Raw genomic sequence first — 24,654 nt, 5'->3', positions numbered from 1 at the left:
GGAAAACGTCTCACCCAAATATGAAATGTTGACTTAAATTGTGAAATTAAGATTGAGGAAAAAAATATTTTTCAAATAATTGTTAATACTTTTAGCTTGGTAATTACTTAAGTAATAAAAATAAAATAATGGGAGGGGATTCACAGTCTGGGCAATTGTATATGATTTCATATAAAAATATGTGGAAATTAGGTAAATTGTCATCTTTCTGGACTTTAATTTTTTTTGGGGGGGGGGGGGTTGTTCTTGTGGGGGGAGCTTTTGAGAGCAGGTACCGTAACATGGGAAAATAATTTTTAAAAAAGGGAATGAAAATAAGGTCATAAATAATTTTTCATTAAAAAAAAGTAGCATTGTGCAACATGTATCTTCTGATTTTTTTATCAAAATTTCACTGTAAATATTGGTCTTTAGAAATCAATTTTTTGTAACTTTATTTTATTTTTGTAATACTTTTCCCAAATTGTTCCGAGGTGTGATTGTGAGCGTGGATGGTTATTTGTCCATGTGTGCCCTGCGATTGCTTGGCGACCAGTTCTGGGTGTAGCCCGCCTACTGCCCGTAACCCCTGTGAGGATAAAGATGGATGGATGGACGGATGATGATCAAGTCTAGTATTACTGGTAATGGGGGGTCCTCTAGTGGCCGGGGAAAGAATCACGGCCTAAATACAGTTCAGTTTTATTTAACTTTGAAGTTGAATACTTTTAATCTTTGAGAACTGCATTTTTTTGTATTATCATATGTATTTACTACCAATTTCATACAGCTTTAAATGTGCAACATCTGACCCGAATCATATGCATACGGCGCCCATTTTGCATATTTATGACGTTGTCCAGAGAGAAGGCCGGCAAGGGAATTCTTGGCGATTGTCACGCGAGGGCATCCACTTATTCAGCAGCATGCGCGCCACAAAACATCATTACAAAGAGACCACCACAGGAAATGAGATGTGCGGGGCAAGGCTCCAGAAGCAAAAACGTGCCGCCCCCCCACCAAAATCACCTCCACCAACTGTCACCCCGGCTCGATGGGGATTTTGCCCCGCAAACTCGCCAAGTGGCTCTGCAGTGGTCGGACATCCTACTGAACATGTGGCACCCGTGATAATTACGGCAGAATTAACACAGGGCGGCTTTATGGGCCTTCTGCCGCTGCCAAGTGGATGCCAGACACACGCACACGCACACACACACACGCGGGGGGGCATGTGTTTGAGCAGCACTCAGGCTCCAGGCGCGTATCCGCCTCATCTCCACGAGAGGAGCGCCTCTACATAGCCAAAGCCAAATGACTCACTTTGTTTTAGTTGGCTTTTTATAATCACGTAAAGTAATTGCAGGTAGCAAAATAGAATATTTTATTTTCTTGTCTATATTTCCCGCAAGATTAATTTTGTTTTTGTTACAGTGATTTTTCTTTAAATGATTAGTTTTCCAATCTGTTAATCCGAACTACTCAAATTTTAGGCTGTGAGATTCTTTCATCTTAAAAATAAATAAACATTTCATCACTTGTCACCAAAATAATAACCTAAAAATGATTAGTATACAATATTTTCCTCTTCCCTCTTATTTTAATTTTGTTTTATGTAATTATGTAAATAGCTAGAAAAATGCCATTTTGGGGAGAGTTTTTTTTTTTTTTTAAGCAGCACAAGCCATCTTGGAAAAATGATTTTGGGTAAGCCGATGCTAATCTTTGAAACGTAGCTACAAGCGCAGGGAACATCAATGGCGGCCACGCCACCAACCTGCTGTCCTTGCTTTCTCTTGTTTGATCAATAAAAAGCACGAAAGAAACAAGATCACAGGCCTTGGCAAGCGGTGTACCTATGTGAAGCCTCCTGCTGGAAGTTGATTTTGGTGGAGAATTAGCAAATGGCTAATGACAGATGTTTGCGCACGCCGTCGCACCCCCCCCTCCCCCACTCCCTTCGTATGCTTTGATTGGGAGAGGTGGGAGAAGGCGTCGGTGTGTGACAAACAGATGCTCATAACTCAGTTCAGTGAAGAGCATTACTTTCCAATGAAGGCCTGGACGCGAGCCAATCGGTTACACGCGGCAAGGCAGGGTGGGCGCGGCAAGGAAAAGTCACGGGACCCACAATTACCATCAACGATCCACAAACAAGTCATAAACTGAGATCTACAATGTCATAATATCAATGATATCATGATACTGGCAACGTTACGCCCCAAAGTCTAAAATGTATATCACAATATGATCATAACACCATCTAGGACACACACTAAAAATCACAAAATCCTCAATACATTACAATATCAATGATATTATGATATTGTATCCGATATCTCAATCAAGATCTTAATGTGATCATCATCATACCATCTACGATACAGTCAATTGTCTGTGACTCTCAAATGGGGGTATGCGTACCCCCGAGGGGTTCATGAAGGTGCACGTGAGCAGAGCTCTATGGTGCGCCGAATTCTACGATACAACTTGTTGATATCGCAACGCGATCTATGAGACGTCCTGAAATCTAATATAAAAGTTGATAACTGACTTGAAGATTGATGATATCACGATATCATCTACGATAGATCACAGATAGCCAAGTACGATACGGTGATAGCGTCTATAAAGAATCCTTATAGCTACAATTTTTCACAATACATCAGATTACAAAAAACATGATACGAAGATGCATTATATATTCAAGGATTTTTTGGGGGAGGTACTTGGTGTAAAAAGTTACATACATCACAATATTTATGATATGACACCGTAGGTCACAATATCACGATACAGTTGATGATACATCATGAATCCTTTGCTGACATATGATAAACAAGAGAGTTAGCCAGCTCAACTACTGGTGAAATTTGTCAACATTTTGCCTAATTTCTTTGTCAATAATGCATGAATGCTAATGATAAAAAGGAGGTGGTGCACATCTGCTTTCAGCCCGGGTCGAGTTGGCGCGAGAGAGAAAGAGACAGGCCGGCGCAGAGCCGTCGTAAAAGGGAGCAGTCGGTGCGAGCGCAGACGCGATTTCACGGCTGGCGACTCGCTCGCGAGTTGAGCTGTCTTGAGCTCAAATGATTCAATTAGGCCAGCTGTCCCCGTTTGTCATGGCTCAACTGGCCACGAGATTACCTTTCGCGGGGTGCATATCCGCGCCTCCTACGCCACCGCGCCGATACAAAAACACACGGAAAAGAAGCAAAGAAGGCGGCAGTAACCGCGTTAGCCACTTAAGCGCTAAACGCATACATCCTTTTCTCTTCGACTCACTCTGTCGCTCTTTTCGCCTTTTTTTCCCCCCGAACATTAGTAATCAACACCAAGACTCATTTTTGATCGGGTACGGATGGACGACGGCTAAAATAGCATCGCGATACCGACGGGTACGCTATCACAACGCCAACTGCAATACATTGCGGCATTGACGATAATTTACGATACTTGCGGTGTCAATGATATCAACCCAACATCATCGACGCCTGTCCTAGTCACACTAAATGTGGCTTCTCTCCCTACGTCTACTCGTCCCACCGTGCCCATATAAAGGAGTTAACACCAGGAGTCATTAGGGCTGATGTCTTCTTCTTCTTCTTTTAATGTAGTTAGCGCCAAGTAACCCCATTAGACATCCTTAGCGTAATTGACAGTCTGGAGAAGGCGACGGCTCAAAATGGCCAATTAAAAGCTCATTAGCGTTTGCTCCCGTTTTTTGTTCTTTCTCAGATGTAAACAACAGCCCCGTTAAAAGGCTGCGCACCATGCTAACCACAGTGTGAACATAAACGCTCCCCCCCCCCCCCCCCCACATCGTCTTCTTCATGAATGATCAATCGTCAGTCACTCTAAGCAGAACATGCTACTCCATGAGTGCACATAACCAGAGACACGCGCACACACACACACAAAAAAAAAAGGGGCAGACCATTCTAAATGGTATGATCCTGTCATGGTACAAAAAAGTTGTCACACGTAAACCAGGAAGTAGCCTGAAATGGAAAATAATTTTATCATAGCCCATGAATCTAGAAATTATCCCACCAGATAATAAACAGAAGGTCAAAGCAAACACATTTTTTCACTTTTGTCCAAAGAATTTCTTTGGTCTTTTAACTGGTATGCGTAATTCCCCCGCCATAAACAATATTTGAAAATATGGTACGATCCCATCATCCTGCATCAGCTTCTGTGAACCAGGAAGTAGCCTGCTAGCTAAGAAACAGGCTAATAAGCAAAATGTAACATTTTCAAAATGGTACAATCCTTTCACCCAATGTCAGTGTTGTCATCCAAGCCATGTTCTGCTAGCTAAAAAAAAATTTTTTTTAAAGCAAGGAATCTTGCCGGTTTTTGCCATTTTGAGTCATAACGAAAGTGAAACTGCTGTTGACTCCACTCATTTCACATGACCCTCTGCCATTATGTTCAATTTCCAATTCTTATTGGATTTCTGGAAAATATTTGGTCGTAAGATCACTTCTGGGGTTTTTTTTTGTTTTTTTTATGAAAAGAAAAGAATGTAGTGCATCTCCGGGTCTCAGTCATGGTGAGAACGCTTCAGAAAGGGAGGACACGATCTTGCTCTCTGAGCTGTCAAATCTCTCACGCTCATCACAGTGATTGGGAAAACAATGCCTCAATGCAACAACGAGCATTCACGGGCCGCCTAACACACAGACGACTCGATGTCTTTGCCTCATTAAAGCAATTGTTGTCATTTTCCCTAGTCAAAGTTGTATGTTTTTTTTCTTTTTATTAATTATATAAACAGTCCCACATCACAGAACCAAGACCAAGTCAATTATTTGTTTAAAACATGCCAAAAGCAATCCAGTGCAGCCAAGAAAAACACAGCCAACAAATCAGGAAAAGGAAACTTAACTAATTAGTGATTTGGAAGTACTCACAAATGATCCATGTTGCACTCCAGTCTCCTTCCCGGGTTTTCGTCTCGATCATAGTTATTTGACGCAATACTGAGGCTGATCTTTGATCCATTTTTTCCCCCCCATCAAGTCCTTACTCTGTGCACAGGTGCCCCTAATTATCAAATCACTGGAGGCAGCTGCTCCAAGCAAAAAGAAGGGCCAACAAACAACCCATGTATCACCCACCACACTATGTATGATACATTGCTGATACATGTCTGTATCGCGATACCGCTTGCAATACATCCCATCCAACAGCGCAATCTACATTTTGACGACACGATGACATTGCGACAACACAATATACGATACATCGTGATACCTTCCATGATACGTGCATGATCTCTGTGATACGGCCTGCTGTCGATGATGTCACCATTCCATCGGGAATACAACTGATGGATTTTAGATACCGGGTATGTTGCTATTATGATACATCGAGAACGCAGTGTCTACAGTATCATCACGGTCCCTTTTTTCGCGATGCATCAAGATATTAATAACATCAATACGATACCAACTCCATTACCTTGTGATGTCTATGATATATCGCGATACCATACGCAGTACATATGATATCATGAAATCATTTGATACATCACGATATTTACCATGTCGTCTATTATACTTTGCAATGTCTATATAAAAGTGCATTCTGATGAAAAAGTGGACAGTTGGAGGCCCTTCTTCACTCCCCGCGATGCGTTCAGTTGCACTCAAGGTCTTTGCGGCTATTGCGGTGTCACAGTGGCACCATTGTCAAACATTCTTCTTCGTGGCCTCCGCGATGTCATCGTTATGAGGAGTCGGATTTGAATGGATGCTCCGGTGTGTCATAACGGACATCCATATCCATCGAGAGTGAACGCTTGGCTTAATGGAGCTCCCCAGTCAGCCTCGTGTGCAATGTTAAGGCCCATTTCCTTTGCACTCGCGCTCCAGCGAGGGAAGTGGGCTTGACACCCCCCACCCCCGCCTCCCGATGAGCCGCCTGCTTTGCTCAGGTGGCGCCGAAGCCCCACACAAAACGCTTTGCACATTGAAGAAAGGTGCTGACAGGTTCTTCCCAGGCCTCCCTACAGCCCTCGGGGCTTTTCTTTGTAGGCCTCTCTCATCGTGACAGGCCGCTGCCGACACTGACCGCAGGGACAAAGTTGAAAAAAAAAAATAGAAAGAAGAAAAGTGGCTAGTCATTAATTTTCATCCAAAAGGGGTGCCCAGATTTTCCATTAAAAAAAGAAAATCATATTTTTTTATACATGCATTAAGGCTTTAATAGAAAATATTACACCGTGCATGAACCATCATGATCAAATATGAAAAAAAATGTTGACTTCATTTTACCCCCCCCCCCCTCCCCCCCATTTGAAGATGAAACATTACGCATTTTGTTTCTGTGTCAGGACACGACTTCAACACTACATTCTATTGCGGCAATATCATCTTTCCCGAAATGTTGAGTTACCCTTGGGGGGGAGGCAAGAAGCCATCACCATCATCATCATCATCATCAAAGACTGAAAAGAAGTTTAGAAATCATAGAAGTGAGAATGGGGAGTGGGGGGGCGGCGGGTTGCGCGTGTTGACGCATTGGCGGGGAAGTGATCATTACTTTAATTGATGATAATGCTTTTAATGATTGAACATTTTGTCTAATTGATGGTGATTGATTGCACATTAGCGTACAAGGAAAGGGAATCAGGGAGCTAATCAGGGAGACGACAGCGCGGGTCAACGCCGCCGTGTGATGGAAACATACAGCACGCACACACATGGAGGAGGGGGGGGGCAGCAGATGGGATGGGAGTGGAGGACTATGAAAGAAGTCATTAGAAGAAAATGTGCACATTAAATATTACTTTGAGACTCACTTGTGGTTGTTGCTTTTTTTTTTTCCTGTCACACCCAGTTGGGAGTTCCGGCGCTTTTTTTATGACGACGGTGTACCTAATATTGTGGCCCATTCTCTGTTATGCAAATGTGAAGCGGCGAAGTGCTGAAGTGGAATGCTGGAGTGCGCCGCCCTTTGGCACCGACGGGACCCGTCGCTGGCTCCGAGTGGCTTTGAGTTTAATGAATAGAAGTGCGATAATGTGATTTGGGTAATAGGGTGACGTCGTCTAATGACGGGCTGATGATGATGATGAATGTGACGCTTTTCCGGGAGACAACGTCGACACGGGCAAGGTGCTCCGCGGGCGACTCTTTCGCCAGACGATTTTCAACTGTCGATGCGGACAAATGAATGCCTCCCTCCAGTATACGAGGGGGAAAAAATAAAAAATAAAAGAAATTTAAACAGGTGGTGTCGTTTGTTAAATGTCACTACTAATAAAGGTTTCGATGCTTTTAGTTGAGTTCAAGTGGGTTGAAAAACCCGACTTGAGAATTACATACAGCAGGCGAGGGTTTATTTCTTTGGACTAGCCAAGCTATAAGAAACATGACAGAAAAAGAGCCCTTTTTCTAACACAGGACAAATTTAGGGCGAGTGGGGACCACCAAAATACACCGACACAAAATGGAGGACGCTCGTCGCCCCAAGGTTGTTTCAAAGACAGGAAGTGGGCTCGAAAAAGAGTGTTTTTCTTTTTTTGAGGGTGTCTTCCTCCTCCATCGCCGTTTGTCACCGTGATATCTGCTAAACGTGATAATTAATACCCTCATTTTCGCTAGCGAGCCACTCTGAGGGCCCTAATTAAAACTGATGTAGCTACTTAGCGTAGCCAGCATCACAGGTGGGCCCAAATTAATCAGCAAATAGAGCTAAATTGTTCTCACTCTGCGTTTTTAACTCACTTTTTTCTTTTTTTTTTAGATCGCGACAACACAGTCGCTGTACATTTCAGGTTTAATGCAGAGATAGTAAATATATATATGAGCCAATTTGTGCTCTGCTGATTCTGCCTAGCAACAAGTGACAACATTTTGGAGACATTCTGCCACAAGACATTACCGTGGTCAATTTATCAGTTTTGGTCAACAAAACTTTGCGGAATGAAAGAGAACTAAAAAGATCCGCACTTGATGATGGCAGCGGAATCCAAAGAAATCAACGCGCGTGTTTATGAAAGTTTTGTGCGGTCACGGCAAAGAAGGCGAGTAAATTGCGAGTTTCCATCAATTACTAAAATTGTTGTTTCATGTTAATCACCGTTCTTCGGCTGGCTCCCTGATGAATAATTTAACAATCGGCACTCAGACGTGCGCACACACACACACACACACACACAAAGTTTGCTGCGGGAGAAGAATTGTTTTGTTCACTTTCCAACTCTCATGTCAGAATTTAATTTGACCACATTCTCTGTTCTCCGTAACAGTGTTAGACATTTTTGGTGTCAGAATTTGAAACCATTGGCTAAATGGATCAAGAAGATGTGACGGCAATTGATGATCCTGTTTTCTGGCAGCGGGCCTCTCAGATGTCTGACCGACTCCACGGAGATCTTCTGGTCACTGGCTCTGCCACGACAAACTTGGCATCAGAAGTAGGATCCACCCCGGACAAAATGTTCTTCCTAGACAATCAGAACTGTACATTTGAGATTGATTCAACGTCCTGAGAATGAAACAACGTGGAAAAATGAGAATATTCCGAAGTGAGCTACCAACTTGGTGTCAGAAGTGGGACTCCTTTGGCCGAGCATATAGAATTACCACGAAAGTCCAAATCAGCGCAGGTTTCTAACACTGAATTGTCAATGCGGGGCAATTTTAGGAGGGACAAAACAAAGCCATCCTGTCAGGGGAATTAGAAATAACAGCGTCGGAAACGTGAGAATGGGGAGCTAGACTAGGAGAAGGGGGGTGGGGTGGCGGCCCCTGCTCAAAGAGTTAATGTGGAGGCGGAGGAGCGCATCCAGTCAGAAAACAAGAGCTAAACAAATCTGCGATGTGGAACATGGAAGTGAGCGAGAACGAGAGAGCGCAGCCACTCAGGAGGGTTTAATGAGAAGTTGGGGGGCGGGGGGGGGTGTTGTGCACTGATATGGCCTTTTGAGTGGAGAGAATGGCCTTAGTCGAGCGTGGCCCCTGAAATGAGGTGAGAACGGCGTCACCTGATCCACAATTATCATGGCTGACGTGTGGGGGGTGCAAGGGTAGGGGGCGCACAGAAATGGAAAGGGGCAAAGAAAAAAAAAATTTGATATAGATGTGACAATTCACTTTATGGCAAATTGTCAGCGCCCTTGCGAGACTCAATGAAGGCTTGTTAAAAAGATTTATACTTTATAAGGGCGGCACGTCTGCATTCAGTAGTATCGTAACGGTATGGATAGGAAGAGGGGGACAGATGCTGCGGGGGGGGGGGGGGGGGCATCCTTGCACGTGGTCGAAGCCCCGGTTTAAAATTGGATTTTTTTTCTAGAACTTCAAATTGTGCTTCCGGGGTCACCGTTTCCGGAGCACTACTACCGATACGTCGGCGCAACCGTCACCGTACCGGATGCGGCAAAGACGGATCCGGTACAACGACGGCGGACCCGAACAAATGTAGAAGCAACGGTATCCGGAAAGTTGAATGTGACGGAGCCATTGCAGCGAATAGGAAACGCGGGTGCGGTTCTCGTGGTTACGGCAAAGGCAATTTGCGGCGTTCGTGTGATGTCGGGACTCGTGCCCATCGCAAAGTGTGACCGAGGATGCATCGGTATTGACGATCCTGGTTGCGACGGTGGCCGATAGCGGTTGTGCGGCGCTAGAACAGGAGCCCCGATGATTAAGTGGCGTTCAGGAGCGAGAACACTTGTTTGCAAGGACAATCTTTTGTGTACTTTTTTTTTTTTTTTTTGTGGCGCGGCGCAGCCGCCTCCATCTTTGTGCACGCATGAAATGTGTTTAAAGAGATGAATCGGGATCGGACGAGCCGTCCTGACATGATTATGAGGGATTCATCTGCAGCCATCTGCCACCGTTATGAAGGAGGGGAGGGTGGGGGGTTGGGGGGGGGGGACCTTCTGTTCAGCGAACGTGCCACAAAGGCAAACACGACACAGACCCCCGCTGCTCTACTATTTAACATGAACATTTTTTTGCTGTTCGGAAGGTGGCCTTTTGGATCCGGTCAATGAAAAACACGTTTCGACACGTTCCTGGAGCCCTACTAAAGTGGAGACGTTTGCTTTGAATCCACACAAACGGGATTTACAGAAGGTGGGGGGGCTTCTTCGATTCCATTTCTTCAGGTATTATCATATTCACACGCCATGTGGACGCAAGTGGGGGCAGAGCAGATGGGCCTTCATTGCTCATAACAACGTCCACTTGTTGTCTTAAGTTGTGCAATAGCCAGCGCAAATTTTAAATCGCACCTTTACTAATCCACCCCCCCCCCCCCAACTCGGATTTTCACACAGTCGCACACGTGAACGACGACAACATTTGGACAATGCAGACTAGCACAATTGCAGTAGGAACATTTTATGTTTATTTTCTCAACAAGTAACATTTGAACATTTGTCATACAACCGTTAAAAAAATAAAAAAGGTTACCATTGTATATTGAGACTAAAATCCTGTGGGAAATTACGGTACCCAAAAGGAGGGGGGAAAAACTCGCACCAATCTGAAATGATTTTTGGAGGCAGGTTCGAAAATTTTGTGGGGCTAATTTGATGGGGAAAAAATTACAAATACATTAAAAATAAAAAAAAATTTTGTTCCTTTATTGCTTACAACAGATGTGAATTTGCAGGCAGAGCGTTTGACTGTTTTACAAGACTTGGTCAGCCAATTTTTGGGGAGTTTAATGTCATCATCTTTGTCTCATGCCACGATGAGTAAAAAAATGAAATATGGGCAAAAATCCGAATAGAATGGGCAGATTTTTGCCGATTTTCAAAGCGCTTATATTGGCTGATCGATCGGTGTCGGGCCCAAGCAAGAAGGAAATTTTTTTTAAATAAAATTTTAAAAATTCACATCCTTCCACATTTTTTGTCATCGCCGTTAACCTGAGCCAGAGAAATCGCAAAACACTTGCCGAGCTAATCCTTCAATTCCTCAGCGAGCTTTAGTTTCACATAAGAAAAATCCAAATCCTTCCACTTTCACCAGAGTGGAAAAAAAATCCACAACTTTCATTTATCAATCATTTAAATTGTGCGCGTGGGAGTGTGTGTGTGTGTGTGTGTTTTTTTAAACAATTCACTCTCTCCTTGTACGGCAGGGTAGTCGGCTTAATTACGGCGCTCTAATAACCTGTCACAAAGGCGAATGCGAATGTCACACCATATTGCCGGGCCCTTAATGGCGGCAGGCAGATCCGCTGATGAGCAGTTTTGGGACAATTATGCTCAAATCTCTGGTTGTGCGCATGTGTGTGCGACATGGAGCGGCACACGTGAAAGCTGACTGACGGGCCTATACGCGCACGCACTTGTTGGACCTTGAACCCACCGCCAAACCCGCCACCCTCGCAGTCGATGCGCCAACGCCGCCGCCTTTATTATCTTCCTAATCCACATATCCGGGCTCGATATGCATAATATCATGAATTATTTTGACACCCGGGGACCTTTTAATTCTCAACAGCCATAATTCATCCCACCAATCGAGCGCGCCAGGAGCGTTTGTCGCCGGGCGGATGTGGTGGTGTCACAGAGGCCGTAGCGCCACCCCAACTCAAGCCAACCCGCCTTCCTTCCAAATCATCGAAGGCGGTGGGGACAATAATGCGACGACCACAATTATGAACTTTGTACGTGTCAATCTCATCAACGCTCACATGCGTGCAGCTACTGACATAAAAAATGCTGATCGCTGAGCTCATTTGGAGTCCGGGTGCGAACCAAAACAGCAGCACCGTCTAAGTCCACATCAGATGAATTCAAGTGAGGAGAAAATTTTTTTTTTAAAAAGCATCCCCGCCCTGTATCGAAGACAATATGACATTATGTTGACGAAAGTTCCAGCCAGATTATCATATGATTTGGAGGATTCGATATTGTAAAGACGGAAAAAAAATTGCCCCCATCATCAGTTTCACCGAGTGACGTGAAATTGTGTGGAAATGTCAGTCATAAAAAGGATGCACGAAAAAGTCTCAGGAACACCCCCCCCCCCAAAATAAATAAATCAAAATTGATTTTAAAAATGCATGGCTTTCTCGCTTAGCCATCTTAACGATAACACGCAATGGGTAATGCACATAAAAGTGTTCTGAGCTCCTCGCAGAGGAGCAAGAGAATGTGACTGTACCGTTACATTGACTAAATGCGTTGCTCAAATATCAGTTGCTTCCAAAAAAAAAAAAACAATATTTTTGGGGGAGAGGCTGGAACGGATTAATGGCATTTCCATTCATTTCAATGCGTAGAGATGATTTATGACGCTGCTGTATTCCTCCCGTCAGGGTCAGGAGACTCGTGTCTAGCCGACTACGTTGCGCCTTTCGCTGGCGGTAATATACTCCACGGGCCGCTCAAACAGTCAGCGTGACCTTCGCTCAGGCGCGATAACGAGCGACATTACATCTCAACAACACAGATCAAGAGAAATGTCTCAATTAAACCTCCCAGGGAAGGGAGAAGAATTATCGCACCTGCCGCGCTCGCCGCGTCCTCAAAAAGTTATTTGACATAAATTGCCAGAGTCACATCATTTCCCGCCACCCCGGCCAACGCCGCCGCCGGGATTTACGGCCGACGGCGGCGGCTCGGCCCGCCATCTCGCTCGCCGGCGTGCACATGCAAATAGACACAGGCGGCGCAGAGATAGGACGCCGTTGATTGGCTTTCGGGCGGAGACGGACGGAGGCGAGGAGTCCGATGTGGACTAGCTTCTCAAAGAGGACTAACGTCATATATAATATTGTGCGGAAGCATACGAAGCTCTCCGGAACGTCATTTAATGCACAATAAAGCGCCTCGCCTACTGTATTCACCAGTAAAAGCAAGCTTATGGCTGCATGAATACTGATGATGTAATTTATTGTCGATTGAAATGCGGGTTCAGCAAGTGGAAGCTCCATTTGCTTTTAAAAGCGAGCGATTTATTATATTAGGGGTTTTTGGGGATATGATAACTTGACACAGTGAAGCATACATTTTTATTTTCCTAATTCTATATTCCTTTCAGTTGCGTTTTGTTGGGCACATTATGGCAAAATATATTCATAACCGCATAATTGTAACATTGTAGATAATTTAAGCGACATCCAAATTCAGTATTCGTAACTCATTCACTCCCAAAGACGTTTTTAAACGTCTTTTCAGACTTGGTCGAGAATTGGCTGGTAGTGAATGGGTAAAAAAAATAAAAAAATTAAAAAAAATTAACTGCTTGGATTGCATGCGTGTGTACCTAATGCAGTGCCGTAGCAGGAAGTGACATCACTCCTCCTCTCGCGTTGCACCAGCGTCGCTCCAGGGCTTGCAGCTGGGCCTCGGCTGCTGCCTGGCCACCAGCAACATGCAGAAACGCTGAGGCGGCTGGATTCTGTCTTCCCCCCACAACCACCCTAAGACACCTCTCGTTTCAAGAAAAAGTCAATTCGCTTAAAAAAAAAAAAAAAAGCACAAAAAACAACAACGTTGAATTTGAAGTTTATGGTCTTTTAGACAGGAATGAGCATTACAGTATATTATACGGGTGGATGTCTGTACATTTCTACCGTTCGGATGTAATATGAGGACACTGAGCAACACGTGAGGATGATTAACATACCCCCCAAAAATAAAATAAAATAAAAATCGCAGTAAAGAAAGGTTAAAAAAAAAAAAATGGAGAAAAAAAGCTTGACCAGGAAGTAGCCGCCGCCGCCGGATTAAGGTCACGCCGCAGCGTTACGACCTCGACTAACAAGAGACGAGACAAGTGGCCTAGTCAGCACTGCATTGCGCGGGTTTGTTGTGTGCGGGACGTTAATGATGAGAGACGTGATGCCGGGTAGATAACAGGTCAACCTGGGATGTGAGGTAAGCACTTTTGGCATCACAGATTCCTTTTTTTTTTTTTTTTGGTAGTTGTTGAGTGACTCGCAAAAACCAAAACAAAAACGGGACAGAATGTTGCAAGATGACTTAGGTGGGGGTCAAGCACCATTGACAAATTGTACACGAGACTAATATGAACGTGTGGTATCGGGATACTCTCGCTTTTTCGATCAGGGGCCATTTTGAGGGGAGAAATTAATGCGATCCAACAAATGTTTATGATGTATTTTATTTCAAGTGTTTCATCATCAGAGGAACCGTTATGAAACTGCCCACAAAATGTCATTGACTTATGTTTAGATTTTTTTCATATAAATTTATACTTAAATTAAAAATACATTACATTCAAATTAAAACAAGTCGCCGCAATTAAAAAAAAAATTTAAACAAATTATCTTAGATTTTTTATTTTTGATATTTAGATGAGGGGAATGAAATTAACACCAAAATATGTATTCTAATTTTAATTCACATCAGTTACTTTCATTATTATTAAGATAATTAAACCAATAAAAGGTCATTTTATTCAACGTCGTTTATAATTGTTTGATCTTTGCAACTGAAACCAGCCCAAATTCTCCCAACCGAAAAAAATACACCTTTCTTCAATTTTTCATTATTATTAATATGATTATTATTATTACTTTTAGGACCCTTGGAGGACTAAAACTGACGGGGAAAAAAAAGCTACATGTTCTGCGCTCTCCACAGAACACTCCAACAATGAATAAATAATAATTACAAAGAAATGTCCCCCTCAAAAAAAAAAAAATAAAGGCACGCAAAAGCATTGGGGGGGGGGGTGAAGATTGGCACTAATGCATGCTAATAATAAAAAAAACGGAAGTGTGAAAGTATTAGTATGATAAATATCCCGGAAAGGGGGAGGAGGGTGTGTGTCATGCACCAAAAAAATCATCTCCCAACTTAACGGAACAAGCGTCCTTTGTGTCAGCTGATCTCAAGTCCTGGAGTTTGGGGATATACAGCGACGAGCGTACGCTTAATATGCACACACGCTGTAGCGCTCTCTGTCTGTGTGTGTGTGTGTGTGTGTGTTAAATCCAGGCTAAGCCCACTTCGTATGGTGCGGGGGGGGGGGGGGGGGGGGGGTTGTTGGCGGGGTCACCAATAGAAAGAGCGAGTCAGGAAGTTGGCGGCCGTGTTGAGCCAGCCCACTCCGTCCGCGACGGAGCCCACGCGTGTCACCGCCTTGTTCGGATCCTGTGACGGACTCTCCTCCTCGGGCAGGTAGTCTGGAATGTCCGTGTTCTCCTCCACCGCCGAGGCGCCCTCGCCGTCCTCTTGGAATGGCATGAACAGCTGCGACACACACAGACGCACACAAGCACATTCCGACACTTTGAGGAAGTTTTTAGTGGTACGTTTCCAATGCAAAATGACAATCTGGATCAGATCTGGATTCAACGGGTACTTCCTTGCAGCTATTCAGATGTACTATAAACAAGCAAGATGTCCTGCTGTCAGCCACCAGACGCATTCAAACTTGTTGCGTGTGATTTTACAGGTTTGATTTACACTGGTCACAAAATGCCCAATCTGGATCAGATCTGAAATAAAACATGCGCTTACTTTTTTGGCCTTTAAAATTCCGCAAAAGAAGATGATCTGATGACGTTTGACGAAAACGGGCGTTCTAACGGTTCAAGGGATTTTTTTTTGTGTGTGTGTGTGTGTGTTAACCCTTTCATGCACCCTGTAACCTAATAACATGATGAGCTGTCCACTGTAGTCACAGGCTCAATTAACCCAATCTGGATCAGAAATAGTTTAAACCATTTCTTCCTTTTATCCATGCCATCATAAAAAATGAATATGAATACATCAACCAACAGTTGTCCAAAGGACAAAACAAGCAGACAAAAACCATGAGCGCCTTAGTCCAAGTCATGGCTGAGCAAAGTCTGACACCTTTTGGTCATACGCAGTACTGACTTGGAGAAGACCGCAAATACTGTCTTTTTAATCTTCATTTAGCTCGAAAATAAAGGAAGAAGCCGAGATAATATCATACAGATCTATAATCACAATATTTGACATGTTGAAAAGGAAATGCCATCGCTTGTCCTCACCTCTCCTCCGTCCTCCGTCCTCAACACCTGCTGGGCTTTCATCACTTTGGTGGAGTTGATGGCTGTGCCCAGCGCCTGTCACACATCATACTTTTTAGTGGTCTGTTTCCCTTAATAATATGAATCCAAAGTAGAATGCAAAAACATGCTATGGTAGTTACGAGACAAAAGCAAAAAATAAAAAAAAATCTGCAAAAATAATAAAAGTATTAGAAATAAATATTTGAAATAAAGTTGGAACTATTCAATCCAAAACTTACAATTTAAAATGTCAAATAAAATTGAAATCAATCAAATGACATTCAATATAAAATAAGGGAAATTTAAGATGAAAGGAATTTAAACAGTAATGCTGATAAAATAACACATTAGCTGTGGACTTAAAATATACAAAGATGAGAAAAGCTCATCAAATAACTGGAATAAAACTTAAATGAAATATTTGTCTATAATTCCTGTTTTACAAATTTTTAAAAATGACTAATGTGACATTTTTTTCCCCCCAAAAAATCAAAAATAAAACAAAATGCAAAAAAACTACAATTAAAAACTAAATATTCCCATCCCCGGAATTCTATAGAAAGGAATATCCTTCACCCGGAATAAAATCCTATGCATTAACATTTTGACAACGATATTACATGTTACCGGAATTTGCGTAAGCGGAAATTCCACTACCCGTAATGGATGGAGGTGTGATGCCGCGGGAGCTTAAATACACGCAACGCCCACCCGACGCGACGGAAAAGACGCAACGCTAAAACAAGTTTTCACTTCACGTTTTTCCATCATCAGATTCTAAACGACGACGTGTAAGCGACTTTTTATTGGCGTGCGTTTTACTGTAATTCCAAAAGATTTTAACTTTATTCAATTACGTCGTGTAGATCATCGCATCGAAACGTAGAACTGTAACGACTGGAGCGGAGCGAGTGAAATGCATCCGTTTGAGCGAGGCTGGACACAAAGTTAAAAAGATCCAGCAGACACTTGGAGTCGGAAAGACGCAAATCTACGAAACTTTAAACAACGTGGCATCGATTCAACTCCTGATGACAAGCCACCATCCAGCAAGGAAGCAATGCAAATGGCAACAAAAATCCTTCAGTATGCACAAGAATTACCAGACATCGGTGAACAACGGGACAGTTACTTGCAACTAGCAAGAAAACTGTATGACAAGCAGGCAAACATTGTCATAAACCAAAGAATGCATCCAACAAAACAATCCAAAATACACATTTTTTTCCCCAAGACAGAAAAAAATAAACATTAAAATACTGTATGTATTTTACTGTTGTGATTTTTTTTGTGATACACCTGTATTGCAGTTTTTGTTATAGAAACAGTTTTTGGACAGTATATTTTTGTATTTTATTGATGGTGTTGTTACACGTGCATTTTGTCAACATACTTGCAGGTTCATAAAGGACATGTACCATGCTCATTTCCCAAATGAGGAATTTCTGTTATCAGGACAAATTGGACAGCGCAAACACGAGTCCGTACGAGAGAATATTTACTGTACAACAAAATATAGCTGGAAATGACATCATACTGTGATACTGCAGTAAAAAAAAGTTCCCCACCATTTCATCCACACATTCTCATCACATGACAACATTATACATGAAAACATCTGTCACTTTGGAAGTTTTCGGAAAGAAATCCAAAAAAATGGCTGCGGCGCTTTTGCTTACGTCAGCTTTAAGGTCGGAGCGGATCCTCACAACGCATCTCTTGATGGCCATCTGGAAAGTGAAACTGATGACTCCCCGGATCTTCAGCAAGGCCTCCTCGCAGAGGCCCCTACGGGTCTGCGCGCCGGGCAGCGAGCGAGAGGAGAAAGATTCAAAATGATTCACGCAACTGGATTGCACTTAAATAGGTTGTTTTGGATTTCAAAAAACAAAAATTAAGCCAGTGTAACAACAAGCACATTTAATCGAATTATTTTTTTCTTGTGCCTCTAAACCACGTCTCAAACTTTGTGTGTGGGCCTCCATCGAGCCTGCCCCATGGCCACCTACCGAGTCGTCCAGCCCATCGATGTGCAGCACTACCGTCTTGGCCCTCTTGTTGTTGGAGCCCAGGAAGAACTGAGCCTTTCGTCGGCAGGAGGTGGCGGCCGCCTCTGCCTGCTCGGCTTCCTCCTTCCCAGCCGACTGGAAGATCTCGTAGATCTCCGAGGCCAGCAGTTTGGTTTCACCGGGCGACGTGCTCCTGAAAAGGCGGACCGAGAAAGACGCTTTATAGGATCGAAATGGCTCCTTCCTTTTCATGCAGTTTGTCTCATGTCTATGTTGTTGTAAGTATTAATAAATACACCTGTTTAAAAATATATTTTTTTATTTCTGTACATTGTTAGTATTGATTAAAAAAATATCACAACTATAAAATCTTGTGTGCTCAACGGGGTGTGCCCCCCCACCCCCCAAAAAAGAACGGCAGCCCAGCTTTGCCTGTGTGTGAGTGTGTGTGTGCACCACTTGCTTCTGCATGACATTCTGCAAACTCAGCATCATGCCCAGCTCGCCCTTCATCTTCTCCCTGTTGGCTCGACATTCCGCCAGGTAGCGCACGGCCTGCGGACACGAACAAAAAAAAAAAACACAAGGATGAGATACTTAGAGCAGGCAGCCATTTTGTGGCAAGACATAGCACACATGAAATGTACATGTTGTGGTTCGGCGTTACGCTTCACGGGCTTCAATGAAACAGCGGTTATTTGATTAAAATTGGTAGCGAGGTTTCCCGTTTGACTTACCAGCAGTGCAGAGTAGACCACCTGTGGGTTCGGGTGGTCCAGGAAAAGAATGAGCCCGGGTAAGCATCCCTGATCCTCTACGATGGCCCTGCGATTGAGGGGGTCTGCGGCAAGGTCCCGCAACTGGTTCACCACCGCCAGCGCATCCAACTCCGCACTCATGGCGCCTCCCGTCCGGCGGCCACGCGCATCCAACCGACCTCCGCCTGACTGTGACCGCCCCGCCCAAAAAATATTTAACAGCCAGTTAGTTAGGCAGTTAGCATAGCCAATGTAACTACTTTTCAAACCCATCTAGTAACGATGTTTCATTTTGTTCTTAATTGATGATTCTAACAATTATCCCGTTCATGACTCAGATAAAATAATTTTTCAAGACAACAAAATAAGTACGTGAGGTGCAGGAATTATTGGTGCCATCTTGTGGGTTCACATCTTTACATTCGATTGGATTGGATAAAACTTTATTGTCAAATGTACTGTATGTGTAACATACAGCACAGATGAAATTTCTTCCCTCTCAACATAAAACAAGAGGAGCCGCTGCTGGTGTTGACAAATAATATCTGCGACTTTGAATGTATGTGAACTGAACAAACAGGGCTTGGCCTTTTAAGTGTTTTGGGATCATTGTTTGGGCTTTATTTAGAGAGTTTAAACTATTAACATAGGAAATCAGAAACAGTTCGGATGGGGCATAGATTCTTTTGCAAAACAGACTCATAATCAACTTAGGTTTGTGTATTGTCTTCTGTATAATTGTGAAATGTTTTTGATAAAGGGTGTTAAAAATATATTTTTTAATCTGAATCAGGGAATAATCGAAAAATAATTGACAAGTACATTTTCAAAATAATTATTGTATTAGCTGGAGACATAGTTCACTCTGAAGGGTTTTTTTTTTAACATATATACATTCAATATATGCCCAGAAAACCGTGAAAGAAAGACACCCCCCAGCTATTATTAGTAACACAGCTTTGAGTTGTAAAGTAACAAAATGGTGTAACAGAGATTAGGAACTCAACATTAAAGGGAATTTAAGAAGCTTAAAGCAGCAATTGGTTGACCCATTTATCATAAGAGCACTTGTATAACAACAATAGTTTACCGTGGATAAAGCTAATAAAGTAATAAGTAAATGTTGGAGCACTTAAAAACATATGAATGGCATCATTTTTCATATTTTGAATACTGGGGTCACAGCTGACAACCTAGCATGCTTCATTAAATGTAATTTATAGAGCTCAACATGTCACGACGGAAATAAATGACAATTTTCAAGGAAACAAAGCTTTTGAATCTATTGACATGTGAATATTTCACGATGTTTGTTCGACCTCGAGTTTCACCTCAAATTTCGCCCTTTTAAAAAGACCGAGACGGGTCGTTGGTGGCTAGGCTATGCTAAAGCTAAACCTAACTCAATTCAAACTTACCTTTCAGTCAGTATTCGGCGAAACCATGAGACAGCCACGGCTAAAGCTCGGTGACGCAAGACGCAAACGTGCCGAGCCGGAGACAAAATGTCGCAGTTTTAAAAACAACCTTTGATAATAGAAGTGAATAAATGCTGGGCCCTCTGCCTTTTCTTCGACTATCCTCGTTTAAGCTAGCAGCTGTGCACACTGTTTTGGATATCGGGGCACGTCAGTGGGTACGTTCGTTGAAATCTTACACCTACCGGTGTAAATGGTTCCCATCTGTTGAAACGCGACGCGTTTCCGCGAGGACACACGAGAATTTACAACCGAACGCACACCAAAATTCCGCTGCATGATTGGACATTCTGCATTGAACGAGTGGATCGAACGCCAATCGCAAAATAACCTTGTTTAAATACCTTAATTTTATTGGCTGCAGTCGATGACAATCAACAAAATTATCCAATGGTGGTGGTGCATTGCAACATTAGGGGATATTATAATCTCCACAATCCAATTGGTTCAAAGATTTTAATGACTACCTCCACATCAGCCACCTCTCTTGCGGGACATGACCGACTGCTAAACAAGGTGGAAACATTCAAGAAGTTGTCAGAAAAGCCTCCAGTCAAGACTTTGTAAGGTACCTTACGTATATTTGACATTTTATACATGTTATATGTTTTGCGAAACATGATCAGCTGCGTTAAGGCGTTTCTCAGTTTTACATTGTTGACGTTGTTTACGCAGCCCCACAAAGTTGGTTCAATCCGGTTAGCCACGATGGCTAACCTAGTTAGCATCAGGTAGGCACGATGTACGATTAAACTCGAACAAATGATCCTTTTAAATTTATTATTTCCTTTAGCTCATTTAAATATGGCGAAATGACATTTTGTATTAGATTTTTCATGTGGTCAAGTTGAAATGATATGATATGTCTACAAATGTTTTATTAACGCTGGTAATGTTTTCGTATTAATATTTCACATAGCGGTTGTGCTCAAATTGTTAGATGTAAAGAGTTTGGCCCGCGATAGCTTTCTTGTGATAAATAGCACATTTTTGTTGTGCATTGTCTTTGTAAATGTCATGGACGTCACGTGTTTGACATGATGCGAGTGCGTCTTTGAAAAAGTTCTAAAATAAAACCCAGACATGAACACAAGGAAGATTGTCATTTTATAAAACGTCACTTAGCATACAAAGTGTATTTTTACAATTGTTTAAAGATAGTCATAAATATGATTGAGATAAGCAATATTGGTTCAAGCTGTATTATAAATGTAGCAGAGTGGTTGTCCTTTAGATTCCTTCATGGTGATGACGTCTACCCTAATTGGACATGTGTCAGTCAGCCCGTTCTCAGTGCCTCAGGAGCAATGAATAAACAATATGAACGCATCGAAATGGACCTGGTAAGTTAATGGATGAATTTCTGTCTCCTTTGCATTACGGAATTGTCAGAAATTTTGGGGGTTTTTCCGTGACAAATAGACTTTTGGATCAGCCAAGCCCTACGGGTCCACAAGGAGTATCGTGAGGAGGATAGCGAGCAACCTGCCTCTCAAACCCTGCCCCAGGGTTCACTTTCAGGTGAGAGATGGGATTTTTCAAAATTATTCAGCCCTATGTAAACCAAGCCAATACGATCGCCAAAGATGGGAATTTTACCAGGTGGAACTTTGTGTGCGATATGGAAAAAGACCGTTTTTTCCTGAGCAGCGTAAAAGTGGCTTTCCACACCAAGGCCACTATGAAACAAACTCTTAAAGCTGGACAAATGCCGTATGAAAAGGTCATGTGACTCCTGCCTGTGCGTCAACTTGTTGACATCACAGCTTCTCTCAAGCTCTGTTGACATGGACTTATGTGACCGCTGTCCTTCTCCAAACCATAAACAGTCGCTCGGGAGTGAAACGGAGCAACTCTTTTAAAAATGTTGGCATGTTTCGATGTCTGTCTTTCTTTGCCATTTCTTTCAACTTGCCTTTTCTCTTTTTCTCCCCTCCCTCTTCTTCCCAGCGGCCCACCCTATGCTTTCGGAATGCAGTATGTCTGCATTAGGTTAGTTTGTTCAAAACAACGAGACTCGACTGTTCTTGCAAAGTCCTGTTTTTCTTTTTCTTTCTTTCAATTCTGAAATGCTAACATTCTAACAGTTGGTGTGCTAACATGACTAAAAGTGTCAATGTAGATTTCTAAGGATTTTACATCAATTCCCCATAGGGATAGTCGAGTATCATGTCCAGGTATCGGTATCTCAATGCTGATATCCGCCACCGATTCTGAAGGCAAACAAAATCTGCCAGTTTTCTTCACCGGTACTTGGCGCTACTCTGCAGTGGTTTGACATGCTAACAGTTAGTGTGCTAACATGTAGCAAGATACTACAGATGGCTGAGGATTTTATTTTATTTTTTAAATCAAAGTTATAGTTGGTTACTATTTCAAACAAAATGGAATGCTAATATGCTAACAAATACCATGCTAACGCTATGGCGAATGTACCCAATGTGGCAGCTGTATCCATTCGACGAGGATGCAGGTGTCGTTAGCAGAAGGAAGGAGCATGGCGTGGCCTCACTCGCCGATGTCTCCTGGATCGACCAGGATGATGATGATGATGAAGATGAGGAGGAGGAGGAGCAGGAAGTTGAAGGCAGACCTCGGTGAGAAATTAATCATCATATAGCAGGCACCACCTCACCTGGTACTCCTTGCAGTTGTGAAACTCAACATTCCCCTGCCGCTGTTTAGGAGCAGGTCGAGGCCTTCCCGGGGGCTGGCGTTCCGCGGTCGTTTGCCTCGGCCCCGGAGAATCCGCCCGGCCCGGCGGCGCTCGCTTCCCAGCCTGCACCAGGGCCCCTCGGATCCCCAGGGTCCGGCGGCCGCCAACGATGATGCCATCCAGAAGATCAGCGCGCTGGAGACGGAGCTGGCCAAGCTGCGGGCGCAGATAGCCCAGATTGTGCTGGCCCAGGAGAAGAGCGCCCAGTCGGGTAGGAAAAATGCTCCCTCTTGACGTAGTGACATAAATTGTCCACTAGGTGGCAGCAGATGGCTACATTTTGAGCATCTTGTTTCCACTTGACTCAGATGCATCCACTGGCATGAGCCCTTGCCCGCCTCCTTCTGGCAGTGGGCCTCCTCCTCCACCACCACCACCTCCGCCGCCACCTCCTCTTCCTCCTCCAGGACTGCAGCGCACCTTTTCCGCCATAGATTTGATCAAGGAGCGCCGCGGGCAAAAGACCTTGCAAGGCCAGACGGAGACTAAAACGCATGCTGAACTCCCCAGCATGCTGGATGTGCTCAAGGACATGAACAAAGTCAAACTAAGATCCGTCAAAAGGTAAGGACAGTCAAGATGACGTTTTCTCGTCAAAATGTAATGAGAACATTGTAATTGAAATAGGACGTGAATAAATTCAAAATGTTGAAATACAACTTTGAGATTTTGATTTTTATCCTCGGCATATTCCAGCTTCAATATTGTGACTTGATGCTTGTCATATTCCATCCCCCCGCGCCCTTTGAGCAGTCGCCTGGCGAATGCGGAGAAGGGCGACACACTCTCGGAGCCCACAGACGCCGCCGCTCTCATCGCACAGGCTCTCAAGAGGAAGTTTGCTCACACTTACCCGCAACACAATCACCAAGTGGACCAAGTCAAACATCCGACGGAGAGCCCTCTGGTAACAATACACAACAATTAGTACCAAGTCGAAATAAAGGAGAGGGGGTGGGGGGATTTGGCCATAAGAATTTTTGGTCAAATTACGGGCCGTATGTAATATTTTTTTCTCACTACTTTTTCTAAAAAAAAAATTAAAAATTGCCATTATTCTCAGAATATTTAGTTTGCCACGATTTTTTTTGTTCGCACAATTTTGTCATTTTTCATGCTCATCGTCCTCTATTTTCTTTTTTTTTTTGACAGTTTGGTCAGCACATGTTGAGATCAACCGGGAAGCTCAAGTTTGTCTAATGCAGCTTTACTGACGAAGAGGAAGCCTCCAACGTTCCAAATCAACAACTTTTATTAATATTTGTGGAAGTACAAAAGGGATATTCCTCTGAATTCTGACCCTGTATTCATAGCTTGGTGCACTTTTTAAGTTATTGTTTTTACATATCTATATAGTGTCACTCTCAACTGGTCATATGCTAAATTATGATTTGTTGCTTTAAGACAAACACTAACTTGCCAAAATTTTTATTTTTTATCATTACCTCATTTGATGTTCTAAACGTCATCTCAAATTTTAAATTGTGACAGAATGCAACCAAGGCGTCATGACTGACATTATTTATGCTTTGTGTAATTAATTGTTGGTTTTATATGGACCGTTTAAGTGATTTGTTCAAAATCTTCTACAGTGGAATTGTGTTCCGTTAAAATCCTGTCCAATCGTAACGTTCTTAAATAAAACTATTCAGCGTGGATCCGTGTGTGTGATTTAAAAAGAGAATAGTAGAAAAAAAGGTGTAATATTTTGAAAAAGTCTT

General features: G+C 43.0%; 2 protein-coding genes across 4 annotated transcripts; one reads left to right on the top strand and one right to left on the bottom strand.

Moving 5' to 3' along the window:
• Positions 1–13,456: 13,456 nt before the first annotated feature.
• On the bottom strand, positions 13,457–20,428 carry armc1 (armadillo repeat containing 1). Its single transcript, XM_086102236.1, has 7 exons — positions 20,158–20,428; positions 18,719–18,928; positions 18,445–18,536; positions 17,982–18,174; positions 17,652–17,768; positions 15,952–16,026; positions 13,457–15,181 (listed from the first exon to the last, which is right to left on the bottom strand). The coding sequence occupies exons 2-7, from the start codon at positions 18,878–18,880 to the stop codon at positions 14,984–14,986; spliced, it is 837 nt and encodes a 278-aa protein (XP_085958362.1). The 5' UTR covers positions 18,881–18,928; positions 20,158–20,428; the 3' UTR covers positions 13,457–14,983.
• A 248-nt stretch (positions 20,429–20,676) lies between these two features.
• Positions 20,677–24,589, top strand: mtfr1 (mitochondrial fission regulator 1). 3 transcript variants are annotated; one of them, XM_086101849.1, is made up of 8 exons: positions 20,677–20,780; positions 21,452–21,560; positions 21,640–21,738; positions 22,666–22,814; positions 22,903–23,144; positions 23,242–23,497; positions 23,687–23,840; positions 24,086–24,589. In XM_086101849.1, exons 1-8 carry the CDS (start codon positions 20,677–20,679, stop codon positions 24,131–24,133), a joined length of 1,161 nt encoding a protein of 386 aa, XP_085957975.1. In that variant the 3' UTR covers positions 24,134–24,589. The 3 variants fall into 3 exon arrangements, with proteins under 3 accessions (XP_085957975.1, XP_085957976.1, XP_085957977.1); XM_086101850.1 differs by having other exon boundaries at positions 20,684–20,785; XM_086101851.1 differs by having other exon boundaries at positions 20,720–20,785; positions 21,436–21,560.
• The last annotated feature ends 65 nt before the right edge of the window (positions 24,590–24,654 follow it).

Source organism: Hippocampus guttulatus, chromosome 21 (genome assembly GCF_054856545.1).
Source record: "Hippocampus guttulatus isolate MCC_2025c chromosome 21, RoL_Hgut_1.0, whole genome shotgun sequence".
Classification (NCBI taxonomy): Eukaryota; Metazoa; Chordata; class Actinopteri; order Syngnathiformes; family Syngnathidae; genus Hippocampus; species Hippocampus guttulatus.
Note: the sequence above shows the minus strand (reverse complement) of the source record. Positions and strands in the feature narration are given on the sequence as shown.